At 35.1% G+C, this 25529-nt stretch overlaps 1 protein-coding gene across 1 annotated transcript in view; it reads left to right on the top strand.

The window, feature by feature from the left end:
* sntb1 (syntrophin, basic 1) overlaps positions 1-25529 on the top strand; it is a 42108-nt gene that overhangs the window by 5524 nt on the left and 11055 nt on the right. The window contains exons 2-4 of the mRNA XM_051131875.1: positions 7924-8140; positions 13820-14027; positions 25155-25291. Of these exons, the coding sequence (XP_050987832.1) occupies positions 7924-8140; positions 13820-14027; positions 25155-25291 (562 nt within the window). The remainder of the gene's footprint in view (positions 1-7923; positions 8141-13819; positions 14028-25154; positions 25292-25529) is intronic.

Here is a 25529-nt window from a genome sequence, read left to right as displayed (position 1 = left end):
AACTAGAATCACTGTTCTCTAAAAGCACCCAATTACAGGGGTAAGTGAAGACTCGCCATAGAAGCCCAGACAAAGAAATGGAGATAATGAAATGCTCTGGAAGTCAAAGCACTTCTCAATGTTACTAGTGCGAAGCATGACAGCATGACTCCGCAAACAGTTTTAGTTATCTTACCTAAGATAGATGCATGAGCCAAAGGCACGAATAAATCATTTCTGGAATGTGGCACCTTACGCTTTCTGTTCTTTCTCATTCGCTCACGTATTCAGTATTGTAAATAAATGATAAAGTGGGAGAGAATGAGACGGGGATTGGAATGAGGGCTAGTCTGTTAAAGAGGGAGGGGAACTTGTAGTGAAGACCACTCTCACAAGTCACATGACCTCATTCTTAAAACATGCAGGGAGCAGGGACAACACATTTGCACATGGGTCATCCCGTGTCAACTCAACCAGAGTTCCCTGGCTCAAATTTTTGATTTTGCTAAAAATTCTTATTGAAGGAAGATAAACACATATAGTGAGGAAAGCCAAAATATTTAATGTCATGCATAAATGTTTAATGAATAATTTACTATTTTGTAGAGAGGGGTCAAAATGGCAATTTTTTTTAATTAACTTTAGAAATCTGGCAGCATCATAATGCTACTTTTACACAGATATTGGTAGGTCTATTAGTAAAATCTGTTGACTTCAGCAATCTGTGTTGCTTTATGTGCCAATGGTGACCGTTCAAAAATGGGGAAATGGCTCTTTTCAGTTTTTTTTCTCCAAAGTTTGCATGCCTGTAACTCAAGAAATATTAAAGATATTTTAATGCCCTTTTAGATATTGGGTCTTAACAAACTTTCCTTTTTTGGTCTTCATTTTTAAGACCCTATATAGTTCAGATTCAGAGATATTGGAATTTCAATATGGCTCCAGGAGTAAATCATTTTCAGTGGTCAAAAACTAAATGTGGTCTTCTCTCTAAATGAGTCTTCTTTTGTTATAAACAGGAATGTCTGAAGAACAAATAATGTTGAAACTAGAGAAGTATCTCATTTCCTTCTGTCAAAACATCCACACTGAACATGTCTGAGTGACATAAATACTCTTTTTCCAAAGTTTGCATGCCTATAACTCAAGAAGTGTTAAAGATATCGCCATATGATTTTGATTCCTAGTTCTTAATAAACTTCTCTTTCAGAATCTTAATTTTCAATTCCCTACATCATTCAGTCCCAGAGATATGGAGATATTCAGATTCTGGAATATTACCCATTTTCAGTGGACGAAAACCAAGTAGAGGTCACTTTATGGTTTACTCATCATTCACCCATGATTTACTCACCCTTAAGCGATCCTAGATAGCTATGACTTTCTTCTTTCAGACCAATACAGTCGGAGTTGTATTAAAAAATGTCCTGGCTCTATAATTGCAGTGAATGGCTGTTGAGATTTTGAAGTCCAATATAGTGCATCCATCATAAAAAGCTCTGCTAATGGATGCGTTTGAGTAAGAAAAATGGCCATATTTAAAACTTTAATAAACCGTAATCTCTAGCTTCCGCTAACTGCATATGCATACTGCATGCATACTTTAAACATATTGATTTGCTTAAGATGGCCTTTATTAACCTCCCGGAGCTGTGGGGAGTACTTTTTATGATGGATGGATGCACTTTATTGGACTTCAAAATCTCAACACCCATTCACATTGCCATTATAAAGCTTGGAAGAGCCAGGAGATTTTTTTAATATACCTCCAATTGTATTCATCTGAAAGAAGACAGTCGTATACACCTAGGATGGCCTGAGGGTGAGTAAATCATGGGGTAATTAAAATTTTTGGGTGAACTATTCCTTTAAGTACTTGAGGACGTGTTAGTTAATGGTTAAGTGAAGTGTAAGTTCAAAACATTCAAAGCAATATCATTTCCTTGATCCAGCCGGATTGTTTGGAACGCAACTTGGCCAGTTCTTGACATTCCCTTTGACAAATGTCAGGAGACAAAAGAATGTATATTCTCAAACAAAGACAACTCCACATAGCAAACAATAGAGATAATTGAGCAGCAGCCACAAGACTAGAATGACAGGTTTTATGTAACACTGCTCCCGTGTTTTAAACAAACAAACCACCTGAGGCGTAAGTCAGTGTCATTTAGCTTTAATAGTGGTATTAAAGCCCTGTTCTTTTGTAAACTACCATCTCCAGATAGTAGAAACTTGAAATGATTTTGCTAGCAATATAAAATTATGTAACACAAGTTGTCTTTGTCTGTATAGCACTTTATATAATACAGATTGTTTCAAAGCAGCTTTACAGAGATCAGAAAGAAAATAGTGGTTCAGTGATACAAAAAAAGCAGTTCTGATGGAAAACAGCAATAAAAAGATAATCATGAACAGTCATTATTTAATTGAAATCAGTTCATTGTTGATTGAGTTTTGTTCAATAACTCTGTATCATAACTAATTTTTTTTTTTAGTAGTAGTAGTAGTAGTAGTAGTAGTAGTAGTAGTTATGACTGTTCATTGGTATGCTGGTGCATATTACTGTAAAATATAATTTTAAAGTTAAAAGGCTTAATAGTTTATATACAGTCCACTGTGTGGATATTGGCAATATCGTTAACAATTCTTGTTTATAATCGATATGGGTTCTTGATATTAAGATCTTAGTCTATATGCTGTGTTCTGCTAATGCGTGGACTTCGTACTATTTGTAGCGCACTTGCCATCCAGTAATCAAAAAAAGCTTTGTTACCTTTTAATAGACAAAGTATAAGTTTTAAAATTATGCCAAATTCAAACAATAAATATGGTTTTGGTGCTCTTTAATGCGGCATGTGCGATCACTTTAGTGCCTCAGTTCAAGCAGCAAGTGAACCAATTATATCTTTGTCTTTGCTACTATATTATGAAACAAACATGAATTAACATCAAAAAAATTGGATATATAAAATGAAAGCCTAAAGTACAATGTACTGAAATGTCTCATGTAATTGCTCATTCAGTGTTTCAAACTGCGGAAAACGCGTAAAGCTTGTAAACAATGCCACGTAACAATACATTTACCTCAGGATAACCATTCAGCATCCATAAGCTCATCAGTCAGCTAGAAAAATAATATAAAGAGGGGCATTTTGCTATATTTATGCACTATTGCATTTTAATATTTTTACTTAACCTGTTACATGATAAGAAAAAATGCAAGAAGCTAAAGATAAAATGCAACATCTTCTTGCATTTCACAAATTAAGAAAAAAACGACTGGATGTGTGAAAGACATATGACAACATTTATACGATGCATTGGGAAGGAACCCAAACTACACTCAGTGGCCATGTGATGCTTATGGTCCATGATATTGGCACAGATTCTGTGTAATAAACAATTTTTTGTGACTGTATATATTTTTCAAATACGTTTAGTTCCCACTTTAAGTGAAACTTCGCTTCCAGGACATCTACATGGTTTGCTGGATTAAAATGCTGATAAATTCAAGAAAAGATGAGACGTAAACACATGACAGTATAACTGAAATATTACAGTGTTAAAAAATTAATAAATAAATAAATAAAACACTTTTATTTTGTGGCACCTAAAAAAATTATTTGGCGCCTAAGTTTGTTTCTAATAGGAGCCAGTGGCTCCCTACTCAATTTTTCTGTCTGGAGCCCTGTAACTTTGATCGAAAGGTATGTGATGGATTACAGTCAACCAAAAATTCAGACAACGGTTAGCATGACAATATTTTCACAACTATCAATACTTTGTTGACCAAATAACAAGCAATGCTTAATTTTGTTCAGTCTGTGGTGCAAAAAGGTCACATTAGCAATAAAAAAAAAAAAAACACTTAAGCAAAACATGGTCAGGAATAATATTTTACAGTCTTTATTTTGGATTGACTTACACTTAAGTGTGTGTGTATGTATGTATGTATGTATATATATGTATATATACACACACACACAACACAATAATTGGGCAATTAGTTTATTTTAATTTAATTTAATTAAAAAATTTATTAATTTCAGAAAATTTTTTAATTTAATTCTGAATTACCACATTAGAATGATATAAGAAGGACCATGTGACATTAAAGACTGGTGTAATAGCTGATAAAATAATAGAATAGAATAATAGAATACAATAAAATTTCACAGTTGCTGTTTTTGCTTAAATAAATGCATCCTTGGTGAGCAAAATACTTCTCTCTAAAACAAAGAAACCTCACCACCAACTTTTGAGCAGTAGTGGATATTGAATATAGTTAAATATTAAGCAACAAAAAAATTGTAGCATAAAACATATATCACTGGACCCTAATGAATACTACTGACATATGCTTCCTTTCCACAGTGTCGTAGCTGCATTTACCAAGGTTTTTAAAGTGAGTCAGTGAAGTGCATAAATGCCACATTTAAATTTATGGACAGATTTTTGGAATTTCAGTGGTGCTTTCTGCGGTCATGCGACTGAAGCTCCTACTTGAACTCTCATCGTGATTGGTGCTCTCAGCTCTTGCACTTAACATTTTCCCCTGAGTGCACGTCATAATGAGAGCAATTAATGTCCACTCCCAAGTGTGAATGCTCAAGAAAAATGAGTCTCTTATGGACTGTTCTCCAATAAAACATGGATTTTAATAGCATATGATGAAAGCAGTCAACCATAAACACACCATTTCTCATTGGTAATTTTCATAATTTTACATTTCGCTTGAGACCAACCAATTACTCACTGAATGACTGTCGGCAGCATTAGGAAACTTTTCAGGACTTTTTTTTTAGAAAGTTATTTTTGTAATGAGACATACAGGAGATGTGCGTAACGCTTCAATTTTAAACAAAGAAGTCAATTTTAAACAAAGAGAAGTTATAACGAACTGTTTTATCACAAAGTTACCCATTGCCTTTGTAGAACATAGCAAATCCTTTCATAGGTTCGTGTTTGTAGACGGGCTCTTAGCTTGTCCTTGAGGATAAAGGACCACAGGAGCTCTTCCGCCTGTGAATAGAGTTCCACCTGCTGTGTGGTGGACTCTAAAGTTCTGAGTAGTAATGTTTTATGCAAGAGCTGACTGAAGAATCCTTGACCCTGAAGTACACAGTTAAATGTGAGACTTTGGCAGTGGTGTTCTAAATCACTTCTGTGCTTCCTCATTCAGATGGAGTATATGGATTATGTTATTATCTTGCTTTGTTGCTTGTTACTCCATCTTATCAGTGTGAAGGTGTAAAGACAGGGATTATTGTTTAGATGTGTGACCTTAAGTGACCTGCCAGCTCTGTAAGTTTTTGTTACGTGAGCAATAGCACACACACTTCTTATCTAAATTCTAAATTCACGATACATTTTTAGACAAAGAGAAAGCATTTAGATTTTTACATCAAAAACATCAATTTAGAAGTAATAGGCTATTTTCTGCCCTGTTTTGACCCCCCTTATCTGAACACTCTGTTTGAATAGGCGTGGCATGAACAGGAGCTCATTAGCATTTAAAGAGACATACACTGAAAATGGATAGCTGTGAACAGAGCTGTTTTTGACAAGGAAAAAAGGGTGTTGTTTTATATGATCATTGAGGAATTTTAACCAAAGTATGTTACAGACATTTTATGAAGACCCTAAAGCAGGGGTTACCAAACTTGATCCTGGAGGGCCGGTGTCCTGCAGACTTTAGCTCCAACTTGCCTCAACACACCTGCCTGGAAGTTTCAAGTATATCAAGACCTTGATAAGATGGTTTAGGTGTGTTTGATTAAGGTTGGAGCTAAACTCTGTAGGACACTGGCCCTCCAGGACTGAGTGTGGTGACCCCTGCCCTAAAGAATCATACCAACTGGAAAATTGGCATCCGACGTCCTTTTTAAACTCAAGGTTTTCAACAAATGGTCGGGCAAAATGTTAAGAAGGTACTAGCAAAAAATATGTTGTTTTAGTATTTGATGTATACAAGGTTTGCGTTTTTTTTTTTTTTTTTTTTTTTTTTTTTTTCAACCCTACACTACCAATCGACCAATCTAAAGATTTTTAATGTCTTCTGCTCGCCAAGCCGGCATTTATTCAAACCAAAATACAGCAAAAACAGTAATAATGTGACATATTTTAAAATAACTGCTTTCTATTTGAATATATTTTAAAATGTAATTTATTAATGTGATCATAGCTAAACTTTCAGCATCATTACTCCAGTCTTCAGTGTCACATGATCCTTCAGAAATCATTTTAATATGCTGATTTGCTGTTATCAATATTTAAAAGAGTTGAGTACATTTTTTTTTTTTCAGGATTCTTTGTTGAATAGACAGATCCAAAAACATTATACACTATACTGTTCAAAAGGTTTGGAGTCAGTTTAATTTTTATTATTATTATTTTTTTTTTTTGGAAAAGAAATTATAGAAATTAATACTTTTATTAGCAAGGATGCTTTAAATTGATCAAAAGTGATGATAAAGACAGTTATAATGTTACCAAAGATTTATATTTCAGATAAATGTTGTTCTTCTGAACTTTCTTTTTTCGTCAAAGAACCCTGAAAAAAATTCTACTTAGCTGTTTTCAACATAATAATAATAATAATAATAATAATAATAATAATAATAATAAAAGTGTTTTGAGCAGCAAATCAGATTATTAGAATGATTTCATGTGACTAGAGTAATGATGACTAGAGTAACATTTTGAAAAATATTTCAAAATGTTACTGTTTTTGCTGTATTTTGGATCAAATAAACACAGGCTTGGTGAGTAGAAGAGACTTTTTTCTTCAAAAAAACATAATTACTTTATGACTGAAGAAAGACAGACATGAACATCTTGGATGACAAGGGGCTAGTACATTATCTGTCAATTTTTGTTTTGGAAGTGGACTTCTCCTTTAACTATAATATATATGCATATATTTTTAATGATTTTGGTAGTTAAAAATGACCAATGGTTTTCAGAATGAATGCCAATTCAACAGTTTATTCATGATTTTAATGATTGTGTACAGTTTAGAAGGTCAAGACCTCGTGTAGCTTCTGGCATGCTGCATACTAGGGTAATTTTATAGTACATAACTTAATATCTAACATATCTAACTGGTCTCCCAACCTACAAGCATACGGTTTGTATACCCTGCTTTTGAAAAGAGTACATTTCGAATGTTTTCCCATCATAAATCATTCTGTTGATCTTTTATTACTTAGTCCCTGCAGTTAGGAATTGTTTACTTAGCGCACTGCAGCATATTATGTGCAAATGTGTTTGTGGAGAAGCATTTATGTAAAATGCAACTGGTATGTCACCCCTAGGCATTCAGAATGATTGTTAAACAAACCGATGCCATGCCAAATAGCCAAACAGCCTATTTTAATAAGTCTTCTTTATGGGTAATTGTGAAATGCCTCTAGTGTTGTGAAATGGCTGTGTGCTTGGTCAACAGCTTCCTGTAAAGATTAAGCTGTCATATGGAATGGGAGTAATTGGCCCTCAGTGTGACGTTTACCTGAGAAGCATGGCAGTTGTAATCCCCTTATTGCGTCTTATCAGCAAGTTCATGAGCAGATGCTTTGGCCTTGAGTTCACTGGCCTGTCATAAAACCAGCAGTAATCATCTAGCAATGCAATTGGATACTATGCAAATGTGTGGTGAATTGATTTCCTTGCTCAGGACAGCTGTGGGAGTGAAGTGGTTTGCGTAGGGGTTTCCTGCCTTCATTTTTTGACTGGCTAAGGCCCAGTGCGCACGTGCGATGGAAAATTAACTCGCGGAGCTGTTTTGTGTTGTTGTCTTTTGAGTCTTTAAGTATGTGCGTCTACTGATACTGTTTCTCGTCAAAGAAGATCAGATGAAGAGAATATGGAAACAGTTCACAGCAAATCAGATACTCGCGATAACGCTGCGACCCTTCACTAACCCTGTTCTTTTTTTCATTTCAGTGAAGTACATGCGGGAAGCGACGCCATATGTGAAAAAAGGGTCACCGGTGTCTGAGATCGGCTGGGAGACGCCCCCTCCTGAGTCCCCTCGTCTTGGAAGTCCTCACTTCGATATCCCCAGCCCACCCTCACTGTCCTTACAGGGCGACCGCAGATACATCCCTCTCAAAATGTGCTACTTAACCCGAAGTATGACCATCCCAGACCCAGAAAACAGGTACTGCGTCTTATGCATTTAATATATTGACCACAGGAAGTTTGCAGAACATTAAAGGCATAGTTCACCCCCAAAAAAATTCTGTTATTAATTACTCACCCTCATGTTGTTCTAAACCTGTAAGATCTTCGTTCATCTTCAGAACACAAATTAAGATATTTCTGATGAAATCAGAGAGGTTTCTGACACTTTGAACAATTATGGTTTAGCTTCTGTTTATGTTTGCTGAGCATAAATTGCTTTCATTAATTAAAAAATATCTTTTGTGTTCGGAAGAGGAATGAAAGCTTTATGAGTTTGGAACGACTTGAGGGAGGGTAAATGACAGAATTTTCATTTTTGGGTGAACTATCCCTTTGGTGGAGAAGGTGATTGGAAGTGTTTTAGACAATCTCTTTGTAATGCCGTCTCAGTATGAGCAGTGAGGGGTCTTATTATTCAGAGGGTGAATGTGACAACCCTGGTAATGCACTCCACACAACAAATGCTTTATGCTGGTCGCTCACTCTGTCATGTTTGATGTCTAAAGAGTGCTAGTGTCCTCTGCTTGTCAGTGGATGAACCTTCATATCTTCAAAAGTGATGGAGGACAACATCAAATGTCAACAATGACTTCAAAGTTTTTTATATGTTGCCCGAGTGCTTGAGCTGGGCACTTTCCAAAAAACATGCCCAAAAATCACTCCGAATGAAATGCAAGATATGAATCCAAACATGAAACTGATGGCTGTTCTGTACTACTGTGGATTAAAAGAAAGAAAGAGCTCACACACCATGTCAAAAGAATAGTAAAAAATACAGACAAAATATTTATTAAAGGGATAGTTCACCCCAAAATGAAAACTACCACATGATTTACTCACTCTCAAGTCGTCCTAGGTGTATATGACTTTCTTCTTTCAGACGAATGCATTCAGAGTTATATTAAAAAATGATCAAGAATCGTTTTGGAATCGGATTGTGACTCCCAGAATTGGAATCAGATTGGAATGTGAAGTGTCTGAAGATTCCCACCTCTACTAAACATGCTGCCGCTTGTCATTAAAGGGATAGTTCACCCAAAAATTATATATATATATATATATATATACATATATATAACTATTAATTTAATTCGTTATAATTTAATAAGAGAAATTATCAAATAGATAACGATCAACAGAAAAAAGAAGTAAAGAGTGAGTGAATAATGATATAAAAATAAATGACAGAATTTTCATTTTCATTTTCATTTTTGGGTGAACTATTCTTTTGATGTTAATAAAACAACAAAACAGAGAAAAATCACTCACTGCTCTTGACTGAAGAACTTTAATACAGTTGCTTTAATAAGAACCAGTGTAGAACTGATGTATATAGTGTTTCACTTTTTTATATTTAATTTAATTTCTTGAATGCTACTGATAAATACACCTACTGTACCTGAAAAATAAAGCATTGTTTATTTTATTTGTATTATGCTTATTTGTAATATGTATCTTTGTTCTTATTTTTTAATAACAAAGATAAAATAATGACAAAGATTTTTATCTTCGCTCACTTTGGTCTAAATAACTGCCATTCTTTTTTATTTTGTACTTTAACTTGAAAGGCTTTGTTTTTTTTTTTTAAAAAAAAGGGAAGTTAGTTTGGCTGTACTGCTCAGACAACTTGCCAAATAGTAAAACCAACATGTCAAAGAATTGTGATAAGATCATGAATCGTGATACTTCTTAAAAAAATGTTCTATTATATTTTTGCCGTATCACCCACCAGTAGCCTATATCATCAAACACTTTGCTTCACTTCAGAAGGCCCTTATTAACTCTCTGAAGCCATGTGGAGTACTTTTTATGATAGATGGATGCACTTTTTGGGCCTTCAAATCTCAACAGCCATTCACTGCCATTATAAAGCTTGAAAGAGCCAGGATATTTATTAATATAACTTAGATTGTATTTGTCTGAAAGAAGAAAGTCATATACACCTAGGATAGCTTAAGGGGGTGAGTAAATCATGTAGTAATTTTCATTTTGGGGGTGAACTGTCTCTTTAAGTGGCCTAAAAGGTGACAGTATGTTTTCAGGTTTTCACTCTTTTTACTGTATTTTTGACCAAAAAAATCAGCCTTTGTGAAGATAAAAGACTTCTTTTAAACGGTAGTGTATATATGCACATATACTATATAAACATGAATATAATTCCTCATTCATACCTTGAGAATGCAAAAAATTTAATTAAAATATCAGTCTCAGATATGTTTCATTCACTAATGCTAAAAGTGTTTTTGCTCTATTGTAAAGGTTCCCACCAACCACACTGTTTTTGTGCTCAAGTCTCATGTTATTTTTGCTGTATATTGTACTTTTGTAGTCAGAGAAAAAACACTGTGGTTTGCTAGATTAACCATAACATTACACAGGAAGTGTGTTAAAAGATGATGTACCAGCGCTGAGCTGCTTGACAGTAACGGCAGGCAGAACATGTCACATCCCTTTTAAAACACAGTAAGGCTTTGTGTCTGTGTGCTGCTGGAATGTTAAACATACTGAATCCTAATAACATTCTGCAGGCATTTTATCTCTTTTTGTAGCTTGGTATTAAAACAATGACCAACGTGAACATGATGCAAAATTTAGGGAAAATGCTTCATCCTTTTTGTGTGGATTGATTCCTATTGAAATGAATTGATTTCAAATGTCACATAGCAGCGGTAACTGTGTTTGCAATCTTAGTTATTTTGCTATTGTATCTCATGCAACAGTATTTCCGATTCCATGGGTGCTGATATTTATAATATTTTTATGATCAGGTAAAATCACTTTCACAATGCTGATTGCCTGACAGCTGTGTTGGTATTCAGTACAACAGCATTCCTGCTCTTAAGACATTGCTTAAATATCTGGTGTGGGTATATAACCTGGGAGACATATGGCGAGATAAACTGATAGGTAGACAGACAGACGAAAGACAGTTCCACTCCTGCCACGCGCTGTCAGTCGGGAGCCCTCCGCACACCCGGCTGCCAGGTCGTCAGTTCTCACCCTCCAGCTCTGTTTTCAATTTACACCATTGTGTCCCATGTCTTTTAGTTCATCCATCACTGTGGTGCTCATGCAGAGCTCTATCAACAGTGCAGACATTCACGGCTTACATTGGGAGAGGATTCATGTCAAATTCCTAAACAAAATCCTTGTGTTATAAAAATAGAACATGTCCCCCCCCCCCTCCACTGACTCTTTGGCATTGTGACGGTTCAGAGTGGAACTTTAACTGCAGTTGTTTTTGGTGGAAGTGAGAGTAGCCGGTGGTTTGGGGTATGGAGATGTTCCTCTACGACAGATGTGTCAGTGACCTCTCCATCTGTCCTGTGTTACTCCTGCTCTTGTTTGCTCTGACACTTTGTGTTTGGAGATCATCTAAATTTAGATCATCATCTTTACTCTGTCCTCTTTGACCCATTATTTGGGAGGTTGGTGGTAAAAGAGTGTTTGCCCAAAAAGTTTCTTTAAAGTAAATTATTTATTGTTTAAACCATGGCCTATGGTTGTCACATGTGTTCTGACATGAGTGGTCATATAATGAACATTTTAAGAAAATGCTAATGATGATAATAATAATAATAATAATAATAATAATAATAATAACAGCAACAACAACATCAATAATAATAAAATAAAAATGTTTGGCTGTAAAAAAATTTAAATTATTTATTTATTTATTTATCTATTAAATAAAAATGGCTTAAATTGGTCATGACATACTTGTATAATTTAATTTAATTTGATTTAAAATACAAAAGTTTGGCTTTTTAAAATCATAAACTATTTATTTATTTACTTTTTTTGTATAATGAAATGAAATTAAATAAAGTTAAATAGCAATAAAATAAGTTTTGCTTTTTTAAATAATACAAACATGTCTGTCTTTCTTTCTTTCTTTCTTTCTTTCTTTCACCAGCCAATTAAATAAAAAATGTCTGGTCATTTTTTTAAAAATTAAATTAAATTAAATTAAATTAAATTAAATTAAATGTTAAATTAAATACAATATTTGGCATTTAAAAAAAAAAGTATTTGTTTATTATTTATTTATTTTACAAGCCAATTAAATAAAAATGGGTTAAATGGGTCATGGCATAATTTTTGTTAAATTAAATTAAAGTAAATTTTAAATTAAATTTTAATTTTTATTTATTTATTTATTTTTTAATTTGAAATTAAATTAATTTTATTTATTTCACCAACCAATTAAATAAAATTTAGATACATTTAAAAAAAAAAAAAAGATTAAAATTTTATTTGTTTATTTATAAATGTATCTTTATTTATTTATTTATTTATTTATTTCACCAGCCAGTTAGATAAAAATGGCTTAAATTGGTCATGGGATACATTTTCATAATTAAAGTATTAATTATAAATTTTATATATATATATATATATATATATATATATATATATATATATATATGGGTCATGGGATATGTTTGAAATGAAATTTAATTTAATTACATTTTAATTACATTTTCGTTTTTAATTAACTGATTCAAAACATTCCAAGAATCAGTAGATAGATAGATAGATAGATAGATAGATAGATAGATAGGTAGATAGATAGATGTCAGGCAAACACAATTACACTTAATAGTTAATAATTCTCAACATACAATTTTATTATTTATTATTATTTGTAATTAAAATTAGTTAATTACATAAGCAATTTTATGAAATTCAACACACAAATGTTATCAAAGTCAGTAAACTCGTTAAATTAATACTTGAAAAAGGTTATAGATTTAGGTTTCATTTGTTTAGAGCATGTAAAAATCAGAAACCCAGTGCTAATAAAAAAGGAGCAAATGCTGACTTAAGTTAATAAGAATAGGTTGCGTAGTTGTAACATTCTTTTTGCTATAGTTTTGTTTTCACTGATATCCACTCGTAATGTTAGTAAAGATGCTGTAAGTTCTCCGAGTTAGACATTTATGGTGAACTTTGTGAAGTTCACATACTATCTTAGAGAGATTTATTTTGACCACAAAAGGCATTGAAACACTCACTTCCTAAATTGGACACAGACATCTCCATTAGTTGTAAAATTCTCCCAATTATAGTCTTAAAGGGCAGAACTCATTGGGCCTCGTCCAAAAAGCTTTTTTCTCCAGTCTACTCCAAACACATCAGCTCCATCTGTGCCCACCTCCCAAGCCCCTCCAAACTCTCTGTCTTCATGAAAGTAGGTCTATTTTTACCAACACGGTGCACCTGAAAATGATATTGTGGAGTGTAAGGTTAAGACTCTTACTCTAGATGATGTATGAGTGGAGCATTTATCACTGTAAACTCCCTGAGCTGATCTGATGTATGGTTCTGTTTGAAGCGGGTGTATCTGATATTCTGGTAGTTAATGTTGACTCCAGAGCTCTTTTAAGCTCTGTCTGCTTGTCTTTAAATTGACGCAGATGTCTTGTTTTTAATTAAATGTGGTCAAATGTCATCACATGTATTCTGGTTTATACTATTTTCAACTCATTCAACTCTACTGTATTTAATTTTTATAAAAAGAAGTAATTATTTTTCCATCTGTTGCTTTTTCATATACTACATATGGGCAAATCTATTATCTAGGTGTATTAATTTATTTAGAAACACTGAAATGTTTATTAAAACAGAAACATCTTTCTTTCTTGTGTTTTAGGCAGATTGAGCTGCACTCCTCTGATGCCAAGCACACAATAGTCATGAGACATAATGACACAGCCTCTGCCCAGACCTGGTTCACTCTCATGCAAACCGCCATCACAAACCTCACCAGCAAAGTCATCTGTGAACTCCGAGAGCATGCGAGCCGCCACGGCGTCGCCGGGAGTCGAGAGATCCGACACCTCGGATGGCTAGCGGAAAAGGTGGAAACTTGTTGCATATAATTTGATGAATGCAATTTAAATAATATAGCTGCAAGCGGCGCTTACCAGGGTTCAAGTGCTTTAAGGCGTTTAAGCACATATGAAAAAATACATTATTTAGCAAGCCTGTAACCACGTAAATCAATTATTTAAAAAAGCGTTTTGGCAAATCCAGGTAATATACCATAGAAATATTATGTTTTTTAATATTTATTACTGTTATAGTGCCAGCTATGGTTCGATGCCCTTAAAACTTTGCATGCTTGTTTAGAATCATCTGTCGCATGTGCTCAGCAGGTTTCGTGAAGTTTTGAGTTTTCCTTTAGACTTTATAGGATTTTGGGTACATTTGGACAGGCCCTTTTTCTAAATGCCCTGTTAAAGCTTCCAAAGGGTACATTTCAACATTTTTTGATAATTATTGGCCTAGAGAGTCCAGAGAATTGTACTGCAGTGTTTTTTTCCAGATTGAGTGAAAAACCTAGGTCTAGTTCAAAAAAGTAGTTTTTTTACATCATCTCATCATTTAACAAACGGTTTGGTTGACAGCAGTGGTTCTAGAGGCAAAGTTGTCCGGAATGAGGAGTTCTATAGTATGATACTAATATCGTGCATATGTGTGAAACACAGTGTGCCGTACAATTGGGGATGTGAGGTTTTGTTCCTATCGACCTCCATTAACCTTGCTCAACTTACTCAAATTTCATCGGCCAATGGCGGCCAAGTTTTTTGAGATACACAAATGTCCTTGTAAACACATGTGGCACTTAGGACCAAAGCCGTGCACACTAATTTTCATGTTGCTAGGACAAATGGTTGCACAGTTATAGCCATTTTTATGGGTTTTTTTTCCACTTATGGCATCACCAAATGGTCAAGCTTCATATTTTTTTCCTGTGACTTCGGGTTGAGGTCTTACATGCGTGTTCTGAGTTTGGTGAAGATATCTCATTCCATTCAGGAGTTACTCTACAGAGAATCTTTCTGCAATGGTTTGGTTCCGTTTGGGTGAAAAACCTAGTGAAAACTAGTTAACAAAAGAAATAAAAAAAAAAAAACACGAAAATTTCGGCAGGCTCACGATCGAATCTGAGGCCCATGTACAAATCTGATTGAGTGTTTTGTCTGCAGTGAGCCAAGGATTCCAACGACATAAGACACTGATGGTTTAGGAGTTATGAGGGATTTCGTACTTTTGATCGCTGTAGCGCCCCCGTCAGGCTGATTGGGGTGAGCCTTAGTCATGTTGTAGGCAGTGTGAGTACTAACATCCCTCCAAGTTTCAAGTCTCTACGACTTACAGTTTGGTCTGCACCAGTCTGCATCAGTTTTACATGGAGATCACTGATCCGTGACCATCTAACAATTACAATAGAGTTTCAGCGCTATGCGCTTGAACCCCTAATGGTGATCCTATGTGATATTATGAATCTCAGTGACCAATTTGCAAAAACCTGAGACCACATTAACATTTATCAAAATGGAAGACAAAACTTTAAATTACTTTTGCATATCTGAATCAATATTTATGAGCTAAGCCTTCGTGATGTCACCAGCTCATCTGTTCCACCTGTCCAGTACATACCAATTCAACTTGACTTGAATCTGCATGGCATGTACGTTAAAGTAGAATGTCATCAAAACTCATTCTTTCTGCATGTCATTTAGCCGCATGGCAAAAGTTTTTCTAACTTCCTAAAAGTATGCTGTTTAAACCCACAGGGATATCTTGCATAAAGCCCAGCATTAGCTCAAAGTCTTTGGTTTGATGTAAGTCTTCCACCATGAAAAGTTTCTGTCATGATAATAATTCTGGATTTGTGAAGACTTTCTAGTCACTTAAAACTTAGTTATTAAATAAGAAGAGGTATGACTGGCAACACTTATAACCACTTCAAAAACAAGATTTTTGTGACAGGTAATGTGAACATTTAGTTTAATAATGAAAACAAAATATTTCAGTTAAACTGTGGCTTTTAGTATGAAATCAGCCTTACGTTTATAATGTGCTCATAAACAATAATAAAAGTCATATTTATGCATTCAAAAATTACAATTTATAGATCAAAGTTTTTGATGATACCATTTTCAACTTCAGTTTCTCAGTTTTCTATCCAATCAAATACTTTCTAGAATCTGAAGCATCCTGCACCTGACAATAAAAACGTGCTACATTTGCATCTGAAATGGTTACTTCTTCACAAATTTACGAATGGCACATAGTGGCACTATAAATGGGCAATAGGAAACGATTTCAAACACAACCTTAAAGTGTAATGCAATATTAAGTGTTCTGAGTTTGACACACCACAGAAAAATGTGTTATTATTAGGGATGCACTTTGGTAGATAGCCGATGGCCAATACCAATGTATTTCACTTTGTTTGAAAACAAGAAGTCTCTCCTGTGCAGAAATTATAAGCAAATTACTTTTGATTTTGGCTAGTTTTTAACAAGAACTTATTTGTTATTTGAATTAAATAAATAATAATGAAGTTCTTTTGTAATAACAGTACATTGAAGCTTTAAAAATAACTATAATTAGACTATATATCAATTGCCGATGCTGATATTTACATTTAAAGCCATTATCTGATATTGGTCCGATAATATCTAAAATTATTAAAATCTTGAAAAAAAAAAAAAAAAGCAGTATTTTCTGCTCTCAAACACAGGGGGCGTGTCTGATGCTGAAACCATGCCCACTTGCAGGAAAGCTGCCGCCACTCTCTCCTGTCAAATACAAATAAATTTAAAGGGGTCCCAAACTGACTTTTAATCATTTTGTACCATTCTCTGAAGTCCACTTATAATGTTATCCAGATTTTTACATCAAAAATATCATAATTAAAAAATAATAGGCTATTTTCCGTCCTGTTTTGACCTCCCTTATCTGAATGCTCTGTTTGCATAGGTGTGGTGGATTGTAAACTCAGGAAATAAATTCCTAATGCTATTAGCTGACAGTTGTGTATGTTTGACAATCTACATCCTTTATAGATGGATCAGTAGCTGCTGTGATTTAGGTTAAAAACGCATAAATACTCAGTACATATCAAACGATCTGGTATAACAGACAAAACAATAGTGATCATGTAATGAAAACAGTTACTCACACTTATGTGGTGTGAAATTATTGTCAGATCCAATATAGTCAGCACAGCATTGTCTTTTAGTTTCAATCTTTCTGAAAATCCTGTGCCAAATTGTGCCTTGTCTGTAAACAAATTTGCAGTAAAATAAAGTGAATAAAGCACCAAGTTCAGATGCATTCTGGAACTTCATTAAAAATAACGTTTATTGTTTGGTCTCTGTGTGGGCGGGGCTAAACAGGCAGTGATGTAGAAGCAGGCGTTGACCATCTTCTGCGGAGGCGGTGTTTAGCCACACTATTATGTCATAAAGTGGCACATTCCACAACCTGTTGTTTTGGCAGATTGACTTTAATATAAACTGTTTTTAGACTAACGAGAAAGATTTGAGTTCTGAAACATACAGGATGTTGTTATAATACAATGACCTCTTGTGTCAAAAAAATCGAAGGAATTTTGATTTCTCAGTTCATGGCACCTATAAATAAGGTCGACCAAGCTGTATTGTAAATTAGTGCAACCAGGTAATATGCATTTACGTGACAAAGGCATAGCTATCTAGCAAACTGTAGGCTGTAGTAACTAACGGTATGAACCACTGATGCTAATGCGCTCTAGCTATTATAGTGTTAGTGAAGGTCCCATGCTCAGTGGCTCCACTGAGTCACTGAGACATGATTTCAGACCTGCCCACAAAATCCTCAACTCAAAAATAGTGAAAAGCTGTTTAACGGTCTAATTCCACAATTCAGTACAACATAATTCACAGTCTTTCTAACATGTTTTTAGCAATACATTTCTAACATTTATAATGTGTTTAGAAACAATTCTCTGAATTGCCTTTTCACAGACTTTAACTATGCTTTCTACTGGGACAAATGAAGCCTGGTTTCCCATCAATATCATATGAAACATCTCAATCGGTCAGACAGCATTTTAAACAGCTCTGTCGCAAGCTGTCAAGTGCAGCTTTGTCAGAGCTGTTACGTAAGTAACTATTGATTATTTTAAAAAAGGAACAATGTTTTCGATATGTCCCACCTGACTTGACATTTTAATTGGAAATACATCAACGCAAAGATGAAAACTGCACTCAATCAGTCACTCTTTAATTCAACACAAGATATTGCCTTCAGAGTAGAATGAAAGACTACAATGTAGAGTCGTCACGTTACAGGAAATAAATTACCCAATCAAATCAACACCAACAGTGTCTGGATCCAGTATGTAATCAGATGGTGTAATTGGTTTTCACCAAAAAAAGTTCTTTATGGTTTGTTAAGTTGACAGTTTTTAGATTGAGGAGCTTATTTAGCAGGATCTTAATTTTAAAGATGTTTATTTTAAATTGATTTGCCTTATTTTGTCCCTCCTATTGCACCACCTTTTGGAAGGACCTCTTGTACACAGATTTAGATGCTCGCAGCATCGCTTTTAGACAAACTGTTAGGATTACACACAAGAATGTTAACAGGTTCTGGACTGTACTGTTCGCTTTTAGTTAAAAATATGGCTAACATTCTGAAAACTGCACAGACAGATTCTCTGAAGTGTTTTTTCTTCTCAGAAATCGTGGTGCTGGAGCGAATGATGGAGGATGACTCTTCTCAGTATGACCGCAGGTTTTTCCTCCCTATTAAATCTCCTTTTCATCGCCACCCAATTAGCTGAGGCCTGGCAGGGCTGGCTAATAGAGAACTGTGGTGATGGCAGGGCTGTGGGCAGCCCGTTTCAGCCTGCCCTTTAATGAGAGCTCCCTCGTACTGTCTCCTATTACCAACCTGCCGGCCCCTTGATGAATAATTATATGAGAGGAAAAAACCTCCCTGTGCTGAATGCCCACAGACAGCGCGCAGATTTCTTTGTGCGACGTCCGGAGCTTGTAACAAGGGCCTGTTTGTGGTTACGCATCTGCTTTTGATGCACTCGGGCCCCGCTGGGGTCTCTTTTTAGCCTTAAGGCAAACTGACCCTCTGAAGAGCAGCCCTGTGATTTGTGAAGATTTGAGTGCTCTGTCAGGCTATCAAAGCCCTGAGGAGACATCTGTCACAGAGCAGGGCTTCAGTAGTAAATCACACTCGAGCTCAACTTAAGGTCTTACTTGGAAAACTTTTTGAACTATTGTTCAATTGTAGAGTGTTTACTTTTGAGCTCATTAAAGGGATAGTTTATGAAATTAAAATGAAAATTCTGTCATTAATTATTCACCATCGTGTCGTTCCAAACCTGTAAGGCCTTGGTTCATCTTTGGAAGACAAATTAAGATTTTTTTTGATGAAATCCGAGAGCTTTCTGATTCTGCATAGACATCAACGCAACTGACACGTTCAAGACCCAGAAAGGTAGTAAGGACATCACTAAAAAAGGACATTGACATGCATTCACAAGAGTATCACAATGCATGTGTCGTAATATTTCTTGTGAACATGCATCGAAGACACTCATGGAATAGAATAAATTGTTAAAGTCATTATTTTTGTTTTCTTTGCGCACAAAAAGTATTCTCATAGCTTTATAAAATTACGGTTGAACTAGTGAAGTCACATGGACTATTTTAATGTCCTTACTACCTTTCTAGTTCTTGAACGTGTCATTTGCATTGCTGTCTATGCAGGATCAGAAAGCTCTCAGATTTAATCTAAAATGTCTTAATTTGAGGAAATGAGGAACCAATGACAGAATTTTCATTTTTGTCTCTTTGAAGTCAATGTATAAGTGTTTATAACCCCAATGTGATAGAAGCTTTCTGCAGAAACATGTTTCTGGAACACAGTAATTAAAAAAAAAAAAAAAAAAAGGTAATTGCAACTAATTCTGAGTTTATATCTCACATTAAAGAAAAAAAAAAAAACTATTTTTTTGCAATTTTAGCATACAGACTTGTAAGATGTGAACTCACAATTCTAAGCAATAACTAAATTGTTAGATAAACTTGTACTTGCAAGAAAGTAATGATGAGCAAGGTAAAAAGTCACAATGACTTTTGACATTTTTTTACGCTTTTTTCTCTATTGTAGAATCCAAAAAACAAAAGAGAATTAAAGCTGCAAGCAGTGTTGAAAGGGCCCTCGCCCCCGGTGGCTTTAGGAAAAGAGTGAACGGTCAGCAATATGCATTTAAATTGGTACATATAGAAGGAATATGTCAAAGTCATTTATATGTGCCAAACTTCCTGCTGCCAGCTGGTGGCGCTGACTATAACTCAGTAATGGCATGTAGATATCTTCAAGCCAGGACTTTAATCAAACATGTGAAGATTGGAGCAGATTGGACATTGCATGTTTAAGGCTATGTTTACACTTGGACAAGTCTTGGTCTTTTTTGACAAGAATAAGTTGATAAGGTTGCTTTTTTAGTAAAAAAAAAACAAAAAAAAAAACAAAATCTGTCAGCGTTGCAGCCGAGGGTATCTTTTGTTGCTATAACAGCAGCTGCAACAGTATGAATGTCGAGAAATGACGAGAAAAGAGAAAGCTCGCTCTTGCGTTGACTTTTGTTTTTTATTTTTTGGCATTTTTGCCTTCTTGTTATGGAAACGACAGTTCTCGCTACTGGCTTGTCATTGGTCAGCTGTCAAAAAGGCGCTTGATGTAGGCCGTTTTTTCAGAAAAGTTGAACTGTTTTTCAACTTGCAAAGATGCTCTGAGCTGCAGAAAAAGACGCCGGCGTTTAAAAAAGCGCTCAGGACTTTTTTGAAAACACAGTTTACTCCATAGGATTATAATGTAAACAGACGCTGGCAGTTTCAAAAAAGACGCCAAATGTGAACATGACCTAAGTTAGCGTAAAACAAGTAATTAGCTGTTGCCAGCAGGGGGCGCTATGATTATAACGGAATATTGGCCTTTAGATGTCTTCAGGCCAGGACTCTTACTGATCGAGTGAAGTTTGGGACAGAACGGACATTATATGGCTGAGTTACAACCAACTTCCTTTCACATGCTGAAACATCGAACTTTGTCACACCACCACGCATACACGCTCTTTAACAAAATCTCAAGATCTTCCCAATTGAACATTGCAAAAGCCTTCAAAGTAGACTGACCAAATATAATGTTGATGTCATTAAATCGCTAGGAGTTTGTTATATTTTATGTTCGAGCATAAAACATGCCACTTTCTGTTGCCAGCAGGTGGCGCTATGATTATGAATATGCGGATGATTACTGAATATGCGCATGGGCATGTGTTTAGGACAATCAAACGTGAATTTTGAGACAGATTGGACATTGTATGCATGAAATATAACAACTTCCTGGTTTATGGTGAAACATCGAAGTTTGTCAGGCTGCCACGGATATGCCCTTCAACAAAAACTCAATATCTTCGTAATTTAACATCACAAAGGGCTTTAGATTGCACTCATCAAATTTGGTGTTGATCTGGTTAAATATCTAGGAGTTTGTTTAAATACAGCCCTTTAAAATGGCAAAAAACGGCTTGCTGAGAAAATTCAAAATGACCGACTTCCTGTTGGTTTTCAGACTTCGTACTGGGGACTATTTTGTAGGTATTGGTGTGTTAAATGTTTCTACTGAATTTCGTACATGTATGTGAAATGTAGCTTGAGGAGCACTTCGTTGAAATTTTATAGGTGGTGCTATTGAGCCATTTTGCCACACCCACTTCTAAAACCCACATCAGATGTAAATTTTCACCACGTTAGGCATGTGTGCAAAGTTTCATCAGTTTTCTAGCATGTTTAGGCCCCCAAAAATGTGATTCATTCTGGAGAAGAAGAAGAAACTGTAATTCCAGTAGGGTCTTCGCACCATCAGCGCTCAGGCCTTAAATTACTAGATGTTCATTCAGATTTGCAAGATATAAACTCTGAAATTGCAAGAAAAAAGTTGTTTATATTGTTACCTGAGTTTATATTGCAATTCTGAGGGGAAAAATAAAAGAATTGTTCAGGAAAAAGTCTGAATTGTGTGAGGAAAATTTAGCTATTACCTTTTTAATTTTATTTATTTAAATTCTGTGTGGAAACAGGCTTCCCATAGATTTCAGAGTGAAACTAAATATTGAGAGAGGAAAAGAATGTTGAGTGGGACTTGATTTTATCCATCTGGAATTGATTGGATCACGTTAAGTGGGTGTTTCACAACAGAATGGTGGTTAGAGGGGAGTGGTTGAAAGTAAGAGGGATTTGTGAAGTCATCCGAAAAGTAAAGTCAGATGCAAAGCAAGTTATTATACTTTCATTAAAGATGATGAGGACAAACGTTTGTTTGTTTGTGGAATAATATGCACAAATGATTTGTTTACAGTAAGACAGAGGTGTGCTGCTGATGCAAACATTTCAATATATTGCCATTGTTTTTATCATAATATTGCACTGATACTTTAAGTAGTATTTATTTATTTATTTTTATTAACCTGCTTTTTTATTCACATCATTTCTCCAAGTTTAAATAATGAAAAAAGCAGATCTGTCTAAATAGGCACAAATTCTGAAACTTCTCAGTGTGGTCAGTGACACAGAACTGAAAAAAAGAACAGTGAACCATGCAAAATTTGAAACTGATATCACAAATAACAGTTTTTTTCATATGCATGTAAACCAGACTATCAAAATGCTAAAAATCCCATAGACTTTCACTGAGGGAGTGAAAACATTTGTACAGTGAGTATTATGGTGTATTTAAACTGTTTAACAACTCCCTACTGAAGAAAAAAAAAACCTGACTGGCTACTTTGGCTGGTCTTCCAGGCTGGTTTTAAAGTGGTTTTGACCACTTTTTAGCTGGTCAGGCTGGTCTTGGCTGGTAAAGCTGGGAGAACTGTTAAAAGGCCAAACATGCTATTTTCAGCTTAAACCAGCTAAGACTAGACAACCAGCCAACCATTTAACAGAATCAACTGGTTTTAGCTGGTTTAAACATGCTAATTATGTTAACAGCATGCTAATCATGTTAGAAATATGCTAGCAACTTGCTAATAATGCTAGCAACATGCTAATAATGCTAGCAACATGCTAATTACGCTATAAACATGCTAGCAACATGCTATTAACATGTTAATCATGATAGCAACATGCTAATCATGCTAGTAACATGCTAATCATGTTAGAATCGTGCTAGTAACTTGTTAATCATGTTTGAATCATGCTAGTAACTTGTTAATCATGCAAACAACATGCTAGTAACATGCTAATCATGCTAGAAACATGTTAACAACTTGTTAATCATGTTAGCAACATGCGAATCAGTCTAGCAACTTGCTAATTGTGCTAGAATCATGCTAATAACTTGCTAATCGTGCTAGAATCATGCTATCAACTTGTTAATCATGTTAGTAACATGATCAGTCTAGTAACTTGCTAATCATGCTAGAATCAGTCTAGTAACTTGCCAATCATGCTAGTAACATGCTACTAGCAACATGCAAATCATGCTAGAATCATGCTAATAACTTGTTAATTGTGCTAGAATCATGTTAACATGCTAATCATGCTAATAACTTGCTATTCGTGCTAGAATCATGCTAGTAACATGTTAATCATGCCAGAATCATAGTAGTAACTTGTTAATCATGCTAGTAACATGCTAGTCTAGAATCATGCTAATAACTTGCCAATCGTGCCAGAATCATGCTAGTAACATGCTATCAACTTGTTAATCATGTTAGCAACATGATCAGTCTAGTAACTTGCTAATCGTGCTAGAATCAGTCTAGTAACTTGTTAATTATGTTAGTAACATACTAGTCATGCTAGAATCATGCTAATAGCTTGCTAATCATGCCAGAATCATGCTAGTAACATGCTAGTAACTTGCTAATCATGATAATAACATGCTAGTAACACCCTAGCAACCACCCTGAGTACCTTACAACCACATAGCAACACCCTAGCAACCACTCTGGGTACCATAGCAACCACATAGCAACACACTATCTCTGTTTTCCTAATAGACTATATTGCCTTCAAAACATTCAGACTAAATCTGAAAGACTTTATTTTAAACTGAAAACTATTTCAAACTGAAAACCATCAAACATTTAAAACTTTAAATCTTTCTTGCTAACTTGAAGTTTGTCTGCGAACTTTATCTAGTTTAATATAATATTTAATTAATTGCTTTTCTTTACGTCATATATATATGCATGTATTAATTTTGAAAAGTGATCCAACAGTGTTTTGTTTTTCTGTTTGGTTTTGTACATTGCACTATTTTTAAGTATACTTGCCTGAGGAGCACGTATAGGTTACATTTTGCTTGAAGCAAAAAATATTTTCCAGTGAGCTTAGAAACTTACTTTCAAGATGACTTATTGTTTTGCTGCTCTGGTAAATTTATCTTGTTTTAGGGGCTTTTTAACACAACACAAGACAGAAGTTTTGTGTATGTAAATTATATTCTGAGTTTATGCATGATAAAAAAAGCACCACTGCAAGCACCACGTATGGCTATTTTGAGCAGATGGGTAACGGAAACGAAGGTTGTGCATGTACCCACAATTTTGCCCTAACTGGGATAAATAAAGTGAACTTTATTCGATCTTGTATATCTAAAAACTTGTGTATGTGTGCATGTAATTTAAGGAAAGTTTTATAAATGAGAAACAGGAACTTGGCATGACATGGTTGCTGACTAGGCTCAGAATTGCCTTGATATGCTTTAAACATGTCTTAACATTTTTTAGAGTTCTGAAAGATGCATATGGATTCACGTACATCCCATTAGTATAGAATATTCATATCAGATCACATCACAAACATTTACCTCTGGAGTGCTGGTTTTCCTGAAACATCAGTAAAAGTTGAATAGTTTTGAAGCTTTACTTTGTTCTGAAAGTATTTGGAGTTGCCTTGGTTAATCACAGGAAGTGGTCTTAAAAGAGACACACCCCTGAGGGGTTTACCACTTTGACAACGTTAATTAACAAGTCTCTCAGATGAACAAAGGACTTCATGTCTGCACTTGACAATGCTTTAATATGGATAGACAGAAAATTAGGACAAAATGTAAGTATATGTTATCTGAATGGCCATACACAAGTTACTCATGATGTGTGTATGTGTGTGTTTCAGACGGAAAGCGAAAGACAGTGCTGGAAGCCGGTACTTGTGGTGTTGACAGAGAAGGATCTGCTACTGTTTGACAGTATGCCACGCATGAGAGAACACTGGCTCAGCCCAACACACACCTACCCTCTGCTTGCCACACGGTACACACTCACACACAGCGTTAATGCTCCTTCATACAAGCACACTTTTGAAAAACCAATCAAGGTACACCCTTTTGTTTAACACATGTCTCTGTACACACACATGCAAACACACACAAACCCTTTTGTATGCCAGTTGGCAGTGAACTAAAATACACAACTGCAGCCAGTTGGAAAGAAACCGTACAAAAGCATTACGGCTATTAAAGGCCTGTTGAAGTTGTATGAGGTGGCAGCT

This window comes from Labeo rohita, chromosome 16 (assembly GCF_022985175.1).
Source record: "Labeo rohita strain BAU-BD-2019 chromosome 16, IGBB_LRoh.1.0, whole genome shotgun sequence".
In the NCBI taxonomy this organism is placed as follows: domain Eukaryota; kingdom Metazoa; phylum Chordata; class Actinopteri; order Cypriniformes; family Cyprinidae; genus Labeo; species Labeo rohita.
Note: the sequence above shows the minus strand (reverse complement) of the source record. Positions and strands in the feature narration are given on the sequence as shown.